This window comes from Lygodium microphyllum, chromosome 3 (genome assembly GCF_053477565.2).
Source record: "Lygodium microphyllum isolate KBCC chromosome 3, Lygodium_microphyllum_v1.1.10, whole genome shotgun sequence".
NCBI classification, from domain to species: domain Eukaryota; kingdom Viridiplantae; phylum Streptophyta; class Polypodiopsida; order Schizaeales; family Lygodiaceae; genus Lygodium; species Lygodium microphyllum.
This window is the reverse complement of record NC_141137.1, coordinates 71,619,216-71,636,679: the sequence shown is the minus strand read 5'-3', so window position 1 is coordinate 71,636,679 and position 17,464 is coordinate 71,619,216. Positions and strand designations below refer to the sequence as shown.

At 39.0% G+C, this 17,464-nt stretch overlaps 1 protein-coding gene across 2 annotated transcripts; it reads left to right on the top strand.

The window, feature by feature from the left end:
* Positions 1–9,257: 9,257 nt before the first annotated feature.
* Positions 9,258–13,890, top strand: LOC148038490 (potassium transporter 19-like). Of its 2 annotated transcripts, XM_087672759.1 has the most exons (8): positions 9,258–9,631; positions 10,135–10,363; positions 10,558–10,809; positions 11,003–11,053; positions 11,173–11,433; positions 11,553–11,605; positions 11,841–12,210; positions 12,290–13,890. In XM_087672759.1, the coding sequence occupies exons 1-8, from the start codon at positions 9,416–9,418 to the stop codon at positions 13,243–13,245; spliced, it is 2,388 nt and encodes a 795-aa protein (XP_087528885.1). In that variant the 5' UTR covers positions 9,258–9,415; the 3' UTR covers positions 13,246–13,890. The 2 variants fall into 2 exon arrangements, with proteins under 2 accessions (XP_087528885.1, XP_087528892.1); XM_087672766.1 differs by lacking the exon at positions 9,258–9,631 and having other exon boundaries at positions 10,192–10,322; positions 12,290–13,888.
* Positions 13,891–17,464: the final 3,574 nt, after the last annotated feature.

The window sequence follows — 17,464 nt, the reverse complement described above, 5'->3', positions numbered from 1 at the left end:
CCTACCACTACAATATAGGAGTTCATGGTGATCCACTACAATGGCTCTTATGCCAATCCCTTAACAAGATGTGCAACTTTAGTAAGGAACAATCATTGAAGGAAATGAGCATGAATATATCTAGGTATCGACTAAACATGTTAATGCTACTAATGGAGTGGGTGAGAGGAGTTGTTGAGGACCATGAGATGGACAAGTGAATCATAGATGAGGGATAAGAAAAGGGGTCATGGATGTGGATGACTACACAAGGGCTTCCCAACTTTGTAAACTATTGCTAAATATAGTTATGGAGCTTTTAGAATACTCAAAGTGGGCAAGAAGGGTGGAATCTCTACATATTCATTTGGACATTATCACTTTGCATTTTTGTATCTCATGTATTAATGTTATTTTTCAACTCGAGTTTTTCAATTGCTTTGATATTGTATGTAAACATAAACATTATTTATAAATAAAATTGTATGACATTTTCATGAATGTCTTAGGACACCCAATGCATTTGGAAGGGAGGTTTTGCTTAAATGTGTGTACATCTAGGGTCCTATATTTACATATCATTGCACTTATACGTGCAAATGCATGCATGCCCTTATTTGGTGTCCTTCCCATCCTTTGATTTGATAATGAAATTTTGAAGGGCATTATCAACCTTGGATTTCTTGCTTGTAAAAGTTGAAGCTCTAACAGTGGAGCAAAATGTAGGTCAAGGGCTTACAATGATGAAGTGACGATGTATGAGGCACACCCATAGTGCAAGCTAGGACTCTTTGAGTCAACTTGAGGCTACATTCCAAATAGTAAATCTCCGGCTCAACATATTCAAGGATTGGGTAATGCTCCAAAGTGGAGAATTCTCTTGAGAGCAATATCCATTATAACTATGATCTTGCTAGTATGCCATCACTTGCACTATTGTATACTAGCAATGTGAGGGTTTGACCCAACATCATTCTCTCTCTCTCTCTCTCTCTCTCTCTCTCTCTCTCTCTCTCTCTCTCTCTCTCTCTCTCTCTCTCTCTCTCTCTCTCTCTCATTATCTAAGTGTTAGTTTCTCCTTCATTATCCTTGTGCTTTGCGTACCTTATTCACCACCTCGCAAAAAAGGCATCAACTTTCATTCTACCTAAACATTGAATGCATTCAACCTTAACATTGGAAGTATATGCTTTAGGGTCACACATAACCTCTATAATAGATCTTATCTTAAATTTGGTGGTTCTTATTTATTACTACCACTAAACTCTATAGGTCTATCATTTGTTGTAACTATGGTGCGCAGATCAGATGTTGTACGCTCGCGTAGTGAATGTCGGAAAGTCCCCAAGAACAAAAGAACTCTACTTTTTGCACAAAACTCAAGGTAAAAAGCATGCACGACATGAACAAGAGACCAATTGGGTGCAATCTCCCCCCATGCCTTGTGTGAGCGCTCCACAAAGCATGTATTTTATGTATTAATCATCTTCAAGCTCAAATAATAGCCCAAATTACAAAATAGCAAGCTTTTAGCTTTTGAGTTTGCTTTAGCACAAAATAGGAATAAAGCTAACGGGCGGTGCCCAAAGAGTCTGGCATACCCAATACAATGTCCAAGTACAAATAACATAATCGTGCGCCCATGCGCATACAAAATAATAAATAAATATCCAATGACTCAATAAATAGGCGTGACAAAATATAGGCGCCATGCCTAAGGTATGCGCCCATCAAAATATAAGTAATAAATCGAATACTCGCTATCCTCCAATGCTTTCCTCCACCACTGCTGCTATCTCTACACATCAACTGAAGCATTCACAATCGTTAGTAAAATAATACAATTAAACCGACAAAAGTGAATACCTAGCAGTCTTCAGCTACATAAATAAATCAACTGGTTAGAAATCAATCCTAACCTTAATTTATTACGAGTGCGCACTCCAAACTCATAAACGTTTATTAATTTAATATGCATTTTGCGAAATCACCCGCTATGGAATCACCCATGTACACACTAAATTAATGAAAGTCCCGAAAAGGATAGGCGTCCCCATCAACTTCTCGCACAAAGAATCCACTTTGTGTATGAGCCCCGGTCATCAAAGTTTACGGAATCCACCGTAAAACCTCACGGAATCCACTGTGGCATGGAATCCACCGTGAAATATGCCTCCTGGCATCATACCCCCGGGGTGGGATAGCAATTGACCTCGATTGCGATTAGCTCAATGTGGAGCTAACAGAGTGGGGAAAGCATTTAAGTCTCTAGCGTACATCCATTGTGCTTCTTCTACAGGATGGTTCTTAAATTTGACTAGATATCTAGAATATCTTCGGCCAGTTCTAGTGGTCATAAAATCAGTATCTATGATAGCTTCAGGTTCAAGTATTTCAGTCTCTTCCTCTAACAAAGGTGGGTTTTCATAAACAGGGTGTACAGGTAATTGACCTCTAAAGGGTCTTAATAAACTAATATGAAATGTGTTGTGAATTTTCCAGTGAAGTGGTAATTCTAACTTGAATGCATTGTCATTAATTTTGTGAATGATCTTAAATGGTCCATAGAATCTAGGTGCTAATTTCACAACTGGGTGTCTATCTACACTTTGTAGTCTACGTTTTTCTATTCTCAACCAAACATAGTCATCAACTTTGAAATTCATTGCTTGTCTTTTCTTATTGGCTTGCTTGGTATATGATTGCTGGGCTTTGGCAATCATGGCTTTAACCTCATCAAAAATAGTATTGTGCATACTAGCAATATCATCAGCACTCTGAATTCTATTTGATAAAGATGCAACAGGTGTAGACAATCTATAACCATAAATCACTTCAAATGGTGCTTTCTTTGTAGATGTGTGTGGTGTATTGTTATATGCAAACTGTAATAAATGCAAATGTGTATCCCATGTCTGTGGTTTAGAAATAGTGTAAGCACGTAAAAGATCTAGTATAGTACTGTTAGTAGCTTCTGTTTGTCCATTAGTTTCAGGATGAAATGGAGATTAGAAATCAATTTTTGTGCCTAGGTTAGCAAACAAAGTAATCCAAAAGTTGTTACAAAATCTAGGATCACGATCAGAAATAATAAATTTTGGTAATCCATGGTTAGTGAAAACAGTTTTCAAAAACAATTGTGCTGCCTGTGATGCTGTTAAAGTTTTCTTACATGGAATGAAATATGCTTGTTTACTAAACCTATCTACTACTGTCCAAATCATATCATGGTTAGATTTAGTATTAGATAAACCAGTAATAAAATCCATAGAAATTTGTTTCCATGGTCTTGATGGAATAGATAAAGGCATAAGTAATCCATACTGTTTACCATGATGTCTCTTAACTCTTTGACAAATCAAACATTCAGAAACAAAGTTAGATACATCAGTGTCCATATGCGGCCAATAAAAATCTTCAGTTAATGTACGTAAAGTAGATATGATACCTCTATGACCTTGATATGGAGGACAATGAATCTCATTCAAAACAAAAGATCTGAATGGAACTGTAACACATAATCTCTTTTCATAAAACATGAATCCATTGTTATAAGATAGTGAATCAATAGGAATCCAGTTATTTTGAACTAATTTATTCCAATCAGCATGAAAAGTAATATCCTGATGATAAGTATGTTTCATAGGAGTTAAAGAATCAAAAGATATAAAAGAAATATTATGAATAGCAGGTCTTCTACTTAATGCATCGGCCACTACATTTTCTTTACCGGGTTGATATTGAATGATAGGATGAAAACTCTGAATAAAGGTTGCCCATTTGATATGTCGGTCAGATATTTGAGGTTGGCTAAGTAAATGTCTAATACTTTGTTGATCGGTCTTAATCATAAATTCAGAACCCATTAAGTAGTGTTTCCACTATCTTAAGGCTTGTACCACAGCTAATAATTCTTTATCATATGTGGAATATTTCAGTTCGGAGGGTTTCAGCTTACAACTAGAATAGGCTATGGGATGATTATCCTGCATAAGTACGGCTCCTATTCCAGATCCGCTAGCATCAGTCACTACTAAAAAGAATGGTCTATTAAAATCAGGCAACTGTAATACAGGAGCATGGATTAATGCATGTTTCAATAAGTCAAAGGATTTCTGTTGATTATCGGACCAATGATAAACAATACCTTTCTTCAAAAGTTTGGTCAAAGGCAAAGCAAGTAATGAAAAATTACGGACAAACTTCCTATAGAAACTAGAAAGACCTAAGAATGATCGTAACTCATGCACATTTTTAGGTATAGGCCAATTCAATATTGCATCTATTTTCGTAGGGTCAACCTTAATTCCACCAGATGATACAATATGACCTAAATACTCAATTTCTGTTTTAAAAAACTCGCTCTTTTTCGGATTTGTATACAATTGATTATCTTTTAATAATTGGAAAACCAATGACAAACTCTCATAATGTTCTTTCTCATTTTGACTAAACACCAAAATATCATCAAAGAAGTCAATAACACAATACTGATATTTCAAAAATATATGATTCATCATTCTACTAAATGTAGCAGGTGCATTAGTCAATCCGAAAGGCATCACTAAAAATTCATAATGACCAAATTGCGTCCTAAATGCAGTCTTGAATACATCAGACTTATCTAGTCTTACCTGATGATAACCAGACTTAAGGTCTATTTTACTAAATATGGCAGAACCTTGCAGTTTATCCATAAGGTCATCGACTCTAGGAATTGGATACCTATTCTTTACTGTGATCTTATTTAAAGCACGATAGTCAATGCACATACGATAGGTATTATTTTTCTTCTTTACTAACAGAACAGGTGCACCAAATGGAGAACTACTAGGTCTAATCAATCCTCTATTTAGTAATTCCTAAACTTGACTTTGAATTTCTTTTTGCTCTATCTGGTTATGCCTATATGGTGCTTTACAAGGTGGTTGTGTGCCAAGAATCAAATCTATTTTATGGTCTTCTGGACGTGAAGGAGGTAAACCAGGTGGTAGATCTTATGCAAAACAGTCTTTAAAGTGTGCAAGAAATTCTTTATGCCTAGGGTGCATATGATTTTCTTTAACTTGCAGTTCATTCACCCAAATGAGATAAGATTTACTACTTTTGCGTAATGCACGTTTAGCTTGAGTATGCGAAAGTAGTGGAAAAGCATTAGATGCATGCATACCATACAATGTAATATGTTTTCCTTGAAATTTAATATTAATTGAATGTGTGGAATAATCTATATCTGGATTATGCTGATGACGCCAAGGCATACCTAAAATAATATCACTAGACTGTAGTGGTACAACTAGAAAATTTCTTCTTTTAGTGTATTGATCAATTTGAATTTCTAAGTCATGCACTTCCTGTGTACCATTATACCTAGTGCCTAAGAATGCTGCTTTGATGCGATAATGCATAGGTACAGTCTATAACTTCAATTCTTTTACTAGCTTTGCAGAAATAAAATCATGAGTACTACCATCATCATGCAAAATAATCTTTTCCTTTCCATGCACTAAACATTTCATTGTCAATAAAGAATGTGGAGTTGGCATACCTGGTAAAGTATCCGAAGGAGTAGTAGTGTCGTCCTCATCTTCCGTGAAATCAGGCATTTCTTCATGTTCGTCATCTTCCATTGCTCCAAGGTAGTTGATATGGACAGGTGGCTTCTTCGAATGGCAATTTGCTGCTAAATGTCCAGGTTGGTGGCATTTATAACACACTATAGGTTTGGCTTTGGTTACATTGTTTGCAATGGCAGGAAGTTTAGGGATATTAGGATTTGGCTGTGGAATAGGCTTAGGGTTTTGATTGGCATTGGATGGTAAAGCAGGTGGTTTTGCCCAATTTTTACGGAAAGATGATGAAGGAAAACGACCTTGATTAATTTGAGTTGAATTGCTTAGATCCATAGTTACCATTGGCTTGGAATTGCTGTGGACGCTTGTCTCTTCCTCGCAGCTTGTCTTTAGTGTCATGAGCTAATGAAATTGCATCTTCAAGAGTTATAGGCTTGAACATATTAACTTCAGCGTAGTAATGCCCAAGTAGTCCAGACGTATACTTGCGCTTGTGTGTCGCTTCAGGTATGTCTTCAAGCATGCGTAACTGGAGTAATGCATTCCAAAAGCGCTCGGTGTACTGAGGAATAGGCTCACGATCCCGTTGCTGAAGAAGGTCCCATTGCTTTACGGCTTTTTCATGGAATTGTGGAGGAAGGAAATTCTGCATAAACTTCTTCTTGAAATTCTCCCAGGTAGTGGGACAATCTATACTTTTACGAACCACGGTCCACCAAAGAGATGCTCTATCCACTAAATGATTAGTGACACACTTGATTTTATCTTTTTCGGCATATATTTCCTCATGAAAGTAGTCATCAAACTGACTAATGAATGCAAGAACAGTTTTTCCCTCTCGAGTGCCATTGAAAGTACGGAATTTGAAATTTCTTTTACTTATCTTTGTTTCCTTGCGGATGGATTGAGCTTCGAGAGTCGCATCGATGGTACGTCGGATAAGGTCTTCAGATTGAGGTTCCTCTTTGTCGGTAGTCGATCTTTGTAAATTAGCCAATTGAACTTGTAATGCTTGCCTAGCTCGTCGTTCTTCATCCAACTGCATCATAATTAAGTCCATCTTTTGCTCCATCGTAGGTTCAGGTAGGTCGCCTTCAGCCATTAAATCATCCATATGTGGTTCCATCATCCTGCAAAACTCAAAAGACCTCACACTCTCAAAATCAAGTTAGCGGGATGAGTGTAGCTCAAAATCGGGTATACAAGGCTTATATATTTTTGTGTGTGGCTTTCACAATCTTCGTCTTCGACTATTGCGGGATTTGTAATCTTTGAAAAATCTGTGTTTTAATCTTTTGCATGTGCTGAAAATGGTTCAGCAAACCTACATATGCGAAGAGTACCTTTTATACAATTGTAGCTTAAGTGATTAAGCTTTAAGCTTAATCTGTTGAAAACGACGAAATTTAAGGGGGGGGCATTTTTCTCACGCCGATTGCTGACGCGGCATGCCGCGGCCACAAACGTCCAGATTTTGTAGCTTTAAGCTATTAAGTAAGCTTTAAGCTTACTTAAGCTTTTGAATTAAGCTTAATCTTTTGAAGTTATGAGAGCTTATCTTTGTTTGTTGACGACTTAAAGAAGAGGATGTAGGAGTGGTCCTCCGCTGCTGGAGGCCGGTCCTTCGCGATCTGATGATGGAAACAGAGGTTCTTAATCGCCAGGAATCCACCCATATCGACCGTTCGCGACGAGATTGACCGTAGAGCTCGATCGTTCCAGGAGCTCCGCCTTCGCACAAGATGGGTAGCGATTGGAAGCTCTTGATCTCAGCTTCGCTTTAATACCACTGGTGCGCAAATCAGATGCTGTACGCTCGCGTAGTGAATGCCGGAAGGTCCCAAGAACAAAAGAACTCTACTTTTTGCACAAAACTCAAGGTAAAAAGCATGCATGACATGAATAAGAGACCAATTGGGTGCAATCTCCCCCCATGCCTTGTGTGAGCACTCCACAAAGCATGTATTTTATGTATTAATCATCTTCAAGCTCAAATAATAGCCCAAATTACAAAATAGCAAGCTTTTAGCTTTTGAGTTTGCTTTAGCACAAAATAGGAATAAAGCTAACGGGCGGTGCCCAAAGAGTCTGGCATACCCAATACAATGTCCAAGTACAAATAACATAATCGTGCGCCCATGCGCATACAAAATAATAAATAAATATCCAACGCCTCAATAAATAGGCGTGACAAAATATAGGCGCCATGCCTAAGGTATGCGCCCATCAAAATATAAGTAATAAATCGAATACTCGCTATCCTCCAATGCTTTCCTCCGCCCCCACTGCTGCTATCTCTACACATCAACTGAAGCATTCACAATCGTTAGTAAAATAATACAATTAAACCGACAAAAGTGAATACCTAGCAATCTTCAGCTACATAAATAAATCAACTGGTTAGAAATCAATCCTAACGCACTCTAAACTCATAAACATTTATTAATTTAATATGCATTTTGCGGAATCACCCGCTATGGAATCACCCATATACACACTAAATTAATGAAACGCCCGAAAAGGATAGGCGTCCCCATCAACTTCTCGCACAAAGAATCCACTTTGTGCATGAGCCCCGGTCATCAAAGTTTACAGAATCCACCGTAAAACCTCACGGAATCCACCGTGAAATATGCCTCCTGGCATCAAACTAGATTTATGAAAGATGCCCAATCACCATGTAAGAGCTTCGCAACTTAAATCTTTATGAGAAAAAAGAATGTTTAAGGTCTAAATTGCTATGTATGATATTTCTTTCAAGAATATCTCAAGAGTTATGTTACATATGCATAATATACATGAGAGTATAGTGGACTAAAACTAACTTTAGTACTATTGCTATGTGAAGCGTGGCTTAAGACATAAAGCACAAATTTTGTTTTAAACCTTCGTAACAGCAAAATAATCTTTCTATAGTTGAACTTCTAGATAATGAAAATGCTTGGAGACATGAAAAATGGAACACCTGATGATGCATATTCACAAGGGGAGAAGATGTGGCCATCATTGTAGGCCAATTGATTAGAGAACTAGGGACTCAATCTTATATATGTTTCAATCGATGAAGAGGAAAAAATCCATTTTGTACTAGATCTATTTATTAACTTTGTGAAATTTTAGAGACCTCAAGTTATGTTTATTGTTGTAATTTAAAAAGTTAATGCGAGAAAAGTGTGTGCCCATGTAATCAATCTATTTTGTAGGTTGTTTGCCGACTCTGATTGCATGAAGTGTGACTTAGGGTACACAACACCTTGAGAGCCCTGCCATGTGCAAGTCAATTGGCGGGCAAGAAGATAAAGAATTTTGGTTGACACACATAAGTACAAAGTAACCAGTGGCTCCCATTGCCAACGACTCCAACGGAGTTTGGGAGGAGAAAGAAACACGATGGGAGGAGAGAGAAAATACATTTTGGATGAGAGAATTAAAGCGGTGTCAAGGTTTGCCGGTCATGTCAACATGGGTCCCTATAAACTTGACTCTATGAACTCAATTAAACTTGCATGTGACCTGGCTTTGAATGTTCGTGACAGTGGTGCGAAGGCATTGGGCTAGGAAGTTATCCTTTAAAAAATTCTAAAATTTTTGAAGTCCTTTGAATTTTCTAGAAGTCCAGGTGTGGATATGTTTGAAAGGAACAAAATTATTGCTTTTAGCTCATGATCACCCTTTTTCTATCCCAAGGTCGTCCATCTTTCTCGTTCTTTTACGACGGATGCAAATATAATACATGGCCGAGTCAAAGGGCCAGCACAGCCTACAGGCCGTGATGTTATTTATATAGAAGGACGAAGAAGAAGAAGAAAAGAGCTCTCATCGTCGTCATCACTTATTCTGCTTCTTCTCCTCCTTCGGTCGCCATGGAGCACCATCACGGCCAGCAGGGTTTGGAGATGACCGATGGTTTTAATGATAATGGAGCTCTAATTGCCGCACAACACGAATTAGAAGAAGAAGAAGAAGAAAAGGTGCAGCATACGAATACGCAGGCTTGGAAGAATATGAAACGTGTTGATTCGCTCGAACTCCAATCTAACCAGCTTCAATATAGTGACAATCCCCATGGCAAGCACGCAGTATGTCTCTGTAATTCTGTCGTTAAAGTAGTTTCTTGGATAACTGTCGGTACAAACTACCTCTATGGTTTGCATTTGGTATCTCGCCAAGTGATTTTTCTCGTGTGTCCTGATGTTTGGCTCTGTCAATACATTGTTATTACATAGTCACACATTTATAGATTACTACATTAGAGAACGTGAAGGCTTAACATCGGTGATTTGTTCTAATCTGTAACTTAGTATATTACATAAACCATGCGTATCTCTTACTGCGCCTTCTATCTCTTTTGCCAATTGAATTCTTTTCCTAAATTGGACCAGCATACCTTACGGTTGCATAGTATGTTAGGTTATTACTCATCTGTACGTTTTAATGCCAAACGCGAGCAGATTATGTTTTATAACGGATGATAATACATCTGCACTTAGAATAATCAATGGATCACTTAACATAAGGTACTCTCAAGCTCGAAGTAAGGACCATAAGACTATGCATTGACATCATTTTGGCGATGCTGCAGGCGTTTAATAGTGCAGCAATCATCATGAGGCTGGCTTTTCAAAGTATTGGAGTAGTATATGGAGATCTTGGCACCTCTCCTCTATATGTCTACAACAGTATATTTACAAACGGAAGTCCAACTCCTGATGACGTGCTTGGGGTGCTCTCCCTCATCATCTACACCCTCACCCTCATCCCCCTCATCAAGTATGTCTTCATTGTTCTTTTTGCCAATGACAATGGGAACGGTAGGTCAACATCAATGCTTCATCGTTGTACCTTACATCAGACAGTATTTTCAATAAAGAGTGTCTGAGGATTGTGCAATTGATTTTATTATCTCTAGTTTGTCCCAAATGATTGTTGCCAGTATAACACATTGTCAATTTATCATCATGGGAAATTAATGTAATTAACTGATTCGTGACTCCAAATGGTGCAGGTGGAACCTTTGCACTCTATTCACTCATTTGCAGGCATTCAAGAGTTAGTCGGTTCCCAAATCAGCAGCTTGAGGATCAGTCATTATCCAATTACAAGCTTAAAACACCTCGTGTACGTCGGGTGAAAAGGGCATCCAAAATAAAGGAGCTTCTGGAAGGCAGCGACTTTGCAAAGCATGTCCTACTGACTGTCACCCTGCTTGGAACATGTGCAGTCATTGGAGATGGTGTCCTCACTCCTGCAATTTCTGGTACTGTTGAAGAAGGGCCTGAACTTCAATTGCTGCATTACTCATTCGTTGGATCATTCCTAAAAATAGATTTAATATGGATCACTCTTGAGCTATGATGCATCATTACATAGCTCTCATTTGATCTAAAAGCATGAACAGCTAGAGTGGATTAAAGAAAATTGACTAGAAGTTTTCGGTTTTCACTCTGCAGTTCTGTCTGCTGTTGGTGGAATTCAAGGAAAGTTTAGTAGTTTGGGCACTAGTAAGTAGTCAAATCACACTCTTCTGTTCTGCTATTGCTTTATCACTGTCTAAATTTGCTACTTTAATTTTATAAATCAATAGCTTTGTTGCTGATTTATTTCATTGCTTTTACACCAGATGATGTGGTCATCATATCTGTGGTCATCCTTGTTGCACTGTTTTCTGTACAACGGTTTGGAACAGACAAAGTTGGATTCATGTTTGCTCCCGGTGTGCTCATATGGTTCCTTTTCATTGGAGGCATTGGGATATTTAATATTATCAAGCATGATCCTCGTATCTTTCGTGCATTTTCCCCATACTACATTTACTACTACTTCCAACAGAACAAGAAACAGGCCTGGATATCACTAGGAGGAATAGTCCTTTGCATTACCGGTATGTGTTTTGCCCACTTTGGATTTACATTCTACCAAAGTTCTAAAGGACTTTGCCTGAGCAGCATTGTGTAGATAATGGGATGTTAGTCATGGTTTTTTTTGCTGTTGGAACTGCAGGCACAGAGGCCATGTTTGCAGATTTAAGCCACTTTTCTGTGAGATCAATACAGGTAACATGTTCTGATTTATCCATTCTGAATTGCATGGAAGACAATCACATATGGTGACCAATTCGCTGACACCTGTAGATGTATGAGTATGCCTCCTTGAAAGGAATTAATTCATTGATTGTGAACAGAACACAGGCTTGACTTAATATCAATGGTTCTCTTTCATCATGAATAATCAAAATGTCGTCACAATTATTAAAAATCATCTAGTTACTGTTTAATTTTATTTATGCAGGTTGCATTTACAACAGTTGTTTATCCGTCACTCTTAGCTGCTTACATTGGCCAAGGAGCATACTTGATGAAGTTTCCACATGATGTTGCACAGAGCTTCTATAAGTCTGTACCTACAACTGTATACTGGCCCATGTTTGTGGTGGCTGTGGTAGCTGCCATCATAGCTAGCCAGGCTATGATTTCAGCGACCTTCTCCATTGTGGAGCAGTCCCAGGCTCTTGGGTGCTTCCCGCGGGTGAAGGTGGTGCACACCTCATCCAAATTTGCTGGACAAGTCTATATTCCTGAAGTGAATTGGATCTTGATGATTTTGTGTGTTATCATCACAGGGGCCTTCAAAAATACAACACTGATTGGGAATGCTTACGGTACGAATTTGTTGACATTCACCTTTTTGGATACTTCTCTTGTTGCTGCAAAGCTAACATAGGTGCGTACTGTCGTCAGGGATTGCTGTGGTAGCTGTGATGCTTGTGACTACAAACCTGCTCACCCTTATTATGTTGATGATATGGCAATCGGCCATGTACAAGGTGTTGACTTTCGCTGGTGTCTTCATCTTTGTAGAGGTGATTTATTTCTCATCAAACCTCTACAAATTCAACCAAGGGGGCTACGTACCAGTAGCCTTCGCAGTGGTTCTACTCCTTGTCATGTATGTTTGGCACTACGTGAGTGTGAGGAAGTATGAATTCGAGGTTGCCAATCAAGTCCCTCTCAAAGATGTTGCCGACAAACGGAAACAACTCCCTGTGGCCACAGTCCCCGGTGTTGGGCTGGTTTACAGCCAGTTGGTGCAAGGAGTGCCACCCATTTACCTGCACTTTATTGAGAACATGCCGGCTATGCATGAGGTGGTGGTGTTTGTTACAATCAAGAACTTGCCAGTCCCAAGGGTGCTAGAAGAGGAGAGGTTCTTGGTGAGGAGAGTGGGAGACAAGGGGCAGATGATGTTCAGGTGTGTGGTGAGGTATGGCTACATGGATAGTAATTTGAGCAAGCAAGGAGTGGAATTTGAGGAAGCTTTGATGAGGAGCTTGGAGGACTACATGAGGGAAGAGGCTGAAGAAGGGAATGGGCTGGAAGGGAGAGAAATTGAGGTAGTGGTGGAAAATGACCATGGTGGAGATGGAAGCACAGAAGGAAAGACCAGCAAGCCTGTCAGAAGGCACCCGCCACACAATGCAGAGATAGATCTCCTCAACAAGTGTAGGCGGTCAGGCATTACCTATATGCTTGGTCATGCAAATGTCCAGGCTTCCTCAGACTCCTCCTTCATCAACAGGGTGGTCGTAAATTACCTGTATGAGTGTCTGCGAAGAGCTTGCCGGACAGCCCCCCTTGCTCTATCCATCCCTCACAAGCAGCTCCTTGAAGTTGGCATGGTCTACCACCTTGACTAGCTAGCTGCCATAACACTCGACTAGCAATGTCTGGTGAAAGCCAGCATGACAATCGAAATGTATCAAATGTTTGGCACCTTAATACTAACTCATCCATTCATTGAATTCTTCTACATGTTCGAACCTTAAGAATCGTATCACAGGTTGATTTCTAATTTGAGATGACCTGTAGGAGGGTCTGCAAGTTGTACGCTTACCATAACTACATCCTCTATGCTGTAGACCACCCACACACACATCCTCTTTATTGATCAATTCGGCAATGGGATTCATGGACAATGGCGCTGCAAGAGGCATTGTGCACACAGTTAGTTCTTCTTCAACAAAATGGAATTCATGATGGACGAAAGCGTTGCAACATGCACTGTGCACACAGATCTTCCTCAACAAAAGCTTAATTAAAGAGAATGAAAAGTGTACCGAAACAATTAAGATATTAAAGCCTAGGACTAATTAGAAGTGCTCCTCTAAAATAACCCTTCATACTGTACTCGGCGTTGTGACCAAACCACACTACAATCAAACCTATGTTGATCATCTCCATCATGAGCACCATTGCTTGCTTTCACAAGATTGCCATTGAGTAAAAGTCATATCCTTAGATTTACCTTCCCACTCATCTACCTCGTAGCATGCACCTTTGAAAATGGAAGCTATCACATTTTACTAAGATTGCATTTTATTCAGTAAATTTTGCATAAATCTACAAGATTATATTTACAAAAGGGGGGTTCTTTAGGCGCAAATTGAGAAGTCTCTTAAGAAAGAGGGGCATTTATTACTTCATAATAAGTAAGTAGCAGGGTTCTTTAAATACCCCTTGAATGCATGTGATAAGAGAGGTTCCTTACATGTGTACCTCAGATTATCTATCAGTGTACTCTTTTTACAAACTATTTTTGGTCATCTACTCTCTATGAGCCAAGGTCAACTTGATTCATATGGTGGTGAAGAATCAACCAAAAGTTCATCAATGTTCTCATGGCACACCAAGTTAGCATCATCTCTCGAGTTTTCACTTAGGCTTATTGATACAAAAATTTGGGTTTTCTATTGTCTAGAAGTGCTTTCTTGGAATCCACTTGTCCTTTAAGTCTTGGTAATGGAGCACATTACCTTAGGGATAATTAAGAGCTCGTCTCTTTAAAGCATCATAATATTTTAGTAACTCTTGAAAATCATTAGGATTGTTTTGGACTAAGCTTGAGCCCTCAAAAAACTACCACATCATCTCTTTTAATCTTAAATGGGGCCATTATAAAATTCTCACAAATCAACTCTAAACTTTTCAAACTTTAAATGTATATAATTCACTTCTCAAGAGTTTTTCATTGGTACATAGTATGCTAAGGTTTAGATATAAGGAGTAAAAGATGTAGAAAAAGTGAGAGACTTGCTCGAATTATTGCACCAAATACACACAATACATGCGAGGAGAAGCTTACTCAAGAACAAAAAAAAAGAGAGATGGAGGCCAAAAATGTTTTTTTACTGGGTTTTTTCTTTGTCCACACTACAATGTACACAAAGTATAGATAAGATACAACATAAAGAAAAGTGACCTACAAAATCAAACAATATATTATTGACTATACTAATTGATTGGCCCTATAACTATACCAATCATACGTAGATGTAACTAACCAAATATAATATGTGATGAGTCATGGTCATGTAAAGATCATAATGACCATCAACCTATTAAGTGTAGATGTGTAGACTTACCTAGTGAGGTGATCCATCATTAGTGTTCGCACAAGTTAAGCTTGCCATCTCAACACTCCCTCTCAAGCTCAATTATATCTCTATAACTCTAAGTAAGCTTCAAAATATTTGATGCTTCTCTACACCCAATGCATTCTTCATGAAAATATCAGCTGCCTAATATTATGTGCTAATATATACCAAATCAATCTTGCCTCAATACCTTCTTTCTCAAAAAATAATATTCCACCTCGATGTGTTTTGTCCTAGCATGGACAAGATTTCTAGATGCTCATATCAATCTCACCTATAATACTTTCTTTCTTTTAAAATGATAGCATAAGGTTCTTGATGTAGCTCGTGCTATCATATGAATGGCAATCAAACCATCCATTCACATATCCAATTCACTCAATCACTTTTGCAAATATATTACCTGGTATGCTACCATAATAACATCTCTGTACTCAATGAAGCAACTCTTAGTTGCTTTTACATACTCCAAGTACTAGTTGTACTACCAAGAGAAAACATGAATTTGCCTTTGTAGATCTTCTATCAGATATGCTACCAAATTCCAATCTACATCTGTATATCCAAATACCTATACAAGCCAGATTGTCTTTATGATAGCTATATACCATTAGCACATCACCTCAATACCAAGAAAGTACCTCAACTCACCCAGATCCCTCATCTCAAACTTCTACTTCAAAAGGCCCTTGACATTAGTGATCCCACTATCACTATCACTCATAATAATCAAGTCATCCACATAGATGACTATGATAATCAAACTTACATATTCCCTCATGTATGGCAAGACTATGAGGGAATATGCTTGATTATCATGAGGGAATATATTCAAAATTATGAGCATAGCCCCCCACATGTATGGCAAGACAATGGGCCTCCCCTTTCTTGACCAAATTTGTTTCCTCCTTCGTAGCCACCTTTGTATGTGAAGTTCCCTCGGCCCACCCCCGCATTTGTCGTTCTAAAGCTAGTCGAACTACTTATTGAGATTGACTCGAACCAAGTTTTCTCATTGTACTCTTGTGTGAGGGGTTGTCTGTTACTCCATCCACTATCTACAGATGAAAGGTGAGAAGGATCGAAGCTTAAACGCGAGAGCTATGGCGGGAGAGCAAGAGCAAGAAAGAGACAGACAATAAATGGAAACTCCAACAACCACAATGTGTGGCCGGGCCTTTCTTTATTCAAACTTTCACTAAAAGAATAAAGAATAAGTGACTGTGACGTGCGCCCGCCACCTGTAGTGTGCAGTGGTGGATATTGTCAGCGTAGTAATACACGGGCGGCTAGGCGGAGGCGCCTTTACCCCCAACAACCTCCCACTTAAAGGCAAATCTGCACCAGTGAGAGAGAAAAAAGAAAGACAATACAACATGTACACATGTACAACAGGATGAGAAAAAATATGTCATCTCATCCAATGCCCATCAATCTCCTGAGGAAGGCAAAGCACTCGGTAATGAGGCTTTTCTGAGCAAGTCTGCAGGATTTTGCTCAGTCGGAATCTTGACTAGGTCAACAGACTTGTCCTCAACGACCTCGCGAATGAAGTGATACCTCACCTCAATATGTTTCATCTTCACATGGAAGACCGAATTCTTGGCCAACTGAATGGCACTCATAGAATCTGAATGCAGTGTAGACATAGCATCTATCATACCAAGGTCTGCAATCAAATGGCCTAACCAGATAGCCTCCTTGCAAGCCTCTGTGGCTGCAATATACTCGGCCTTTGTAGTAGAAAGGGCCGTACACTTCTGCGCCCTGGACATCCAAGAGATAGCCCCTCTAGCATAAGTGAACACATAGCCAGAAGTGGACTTCCTACTATTTGCATGTCCTGCATAATCAGAGTCAATGTACCCCACGACTCCTGTATCCTGGTGGCTGCCATAATAAAGACACATATCTGCTGTGCCTTTCAGGTACCTCTGTTGAATCAATCGACTGTCAAAAACAAGTATCCTATTCCTAGAATAGATGAGCTTCTTGATCGTCTTCAGGGTGCAAAGATCTTCTCCAAAATTGATCTCAGGTCGGATTACTATCAGATAAGGATCAAGGAAGAAGATATCCCCAAGACGGCCTTCAATACAAGATATGGACACTTTGAGTTCCTAGTTATGTCATTCGGGCTTACGAATGCACCTGCCACCTTCAACAGGTTAATGCAATATATTTTTAGGCCATATCTTGATGACTTCGTGCTGCTCTTCTTCGACGACACTCTAGTCTATTCTAAATAGGAAGAAGATCATGAACCCCAACTTCGAATTGTCCTTGAGACAATGAGGTCACATAAGCTGTATGCTAAGATGAAGAAGTGTGCATTCTTCAAATGTCAGATTGAATATCTGGGATTCATATACCCTTCACGGCATCCCAATGTTTCTTGCTAGGTGTAGCCATATAACGTGCCACAACCCCAATTGCAAAAGCAATATCTGGACAAGTGGCTATCATGGCATACATAAGACTA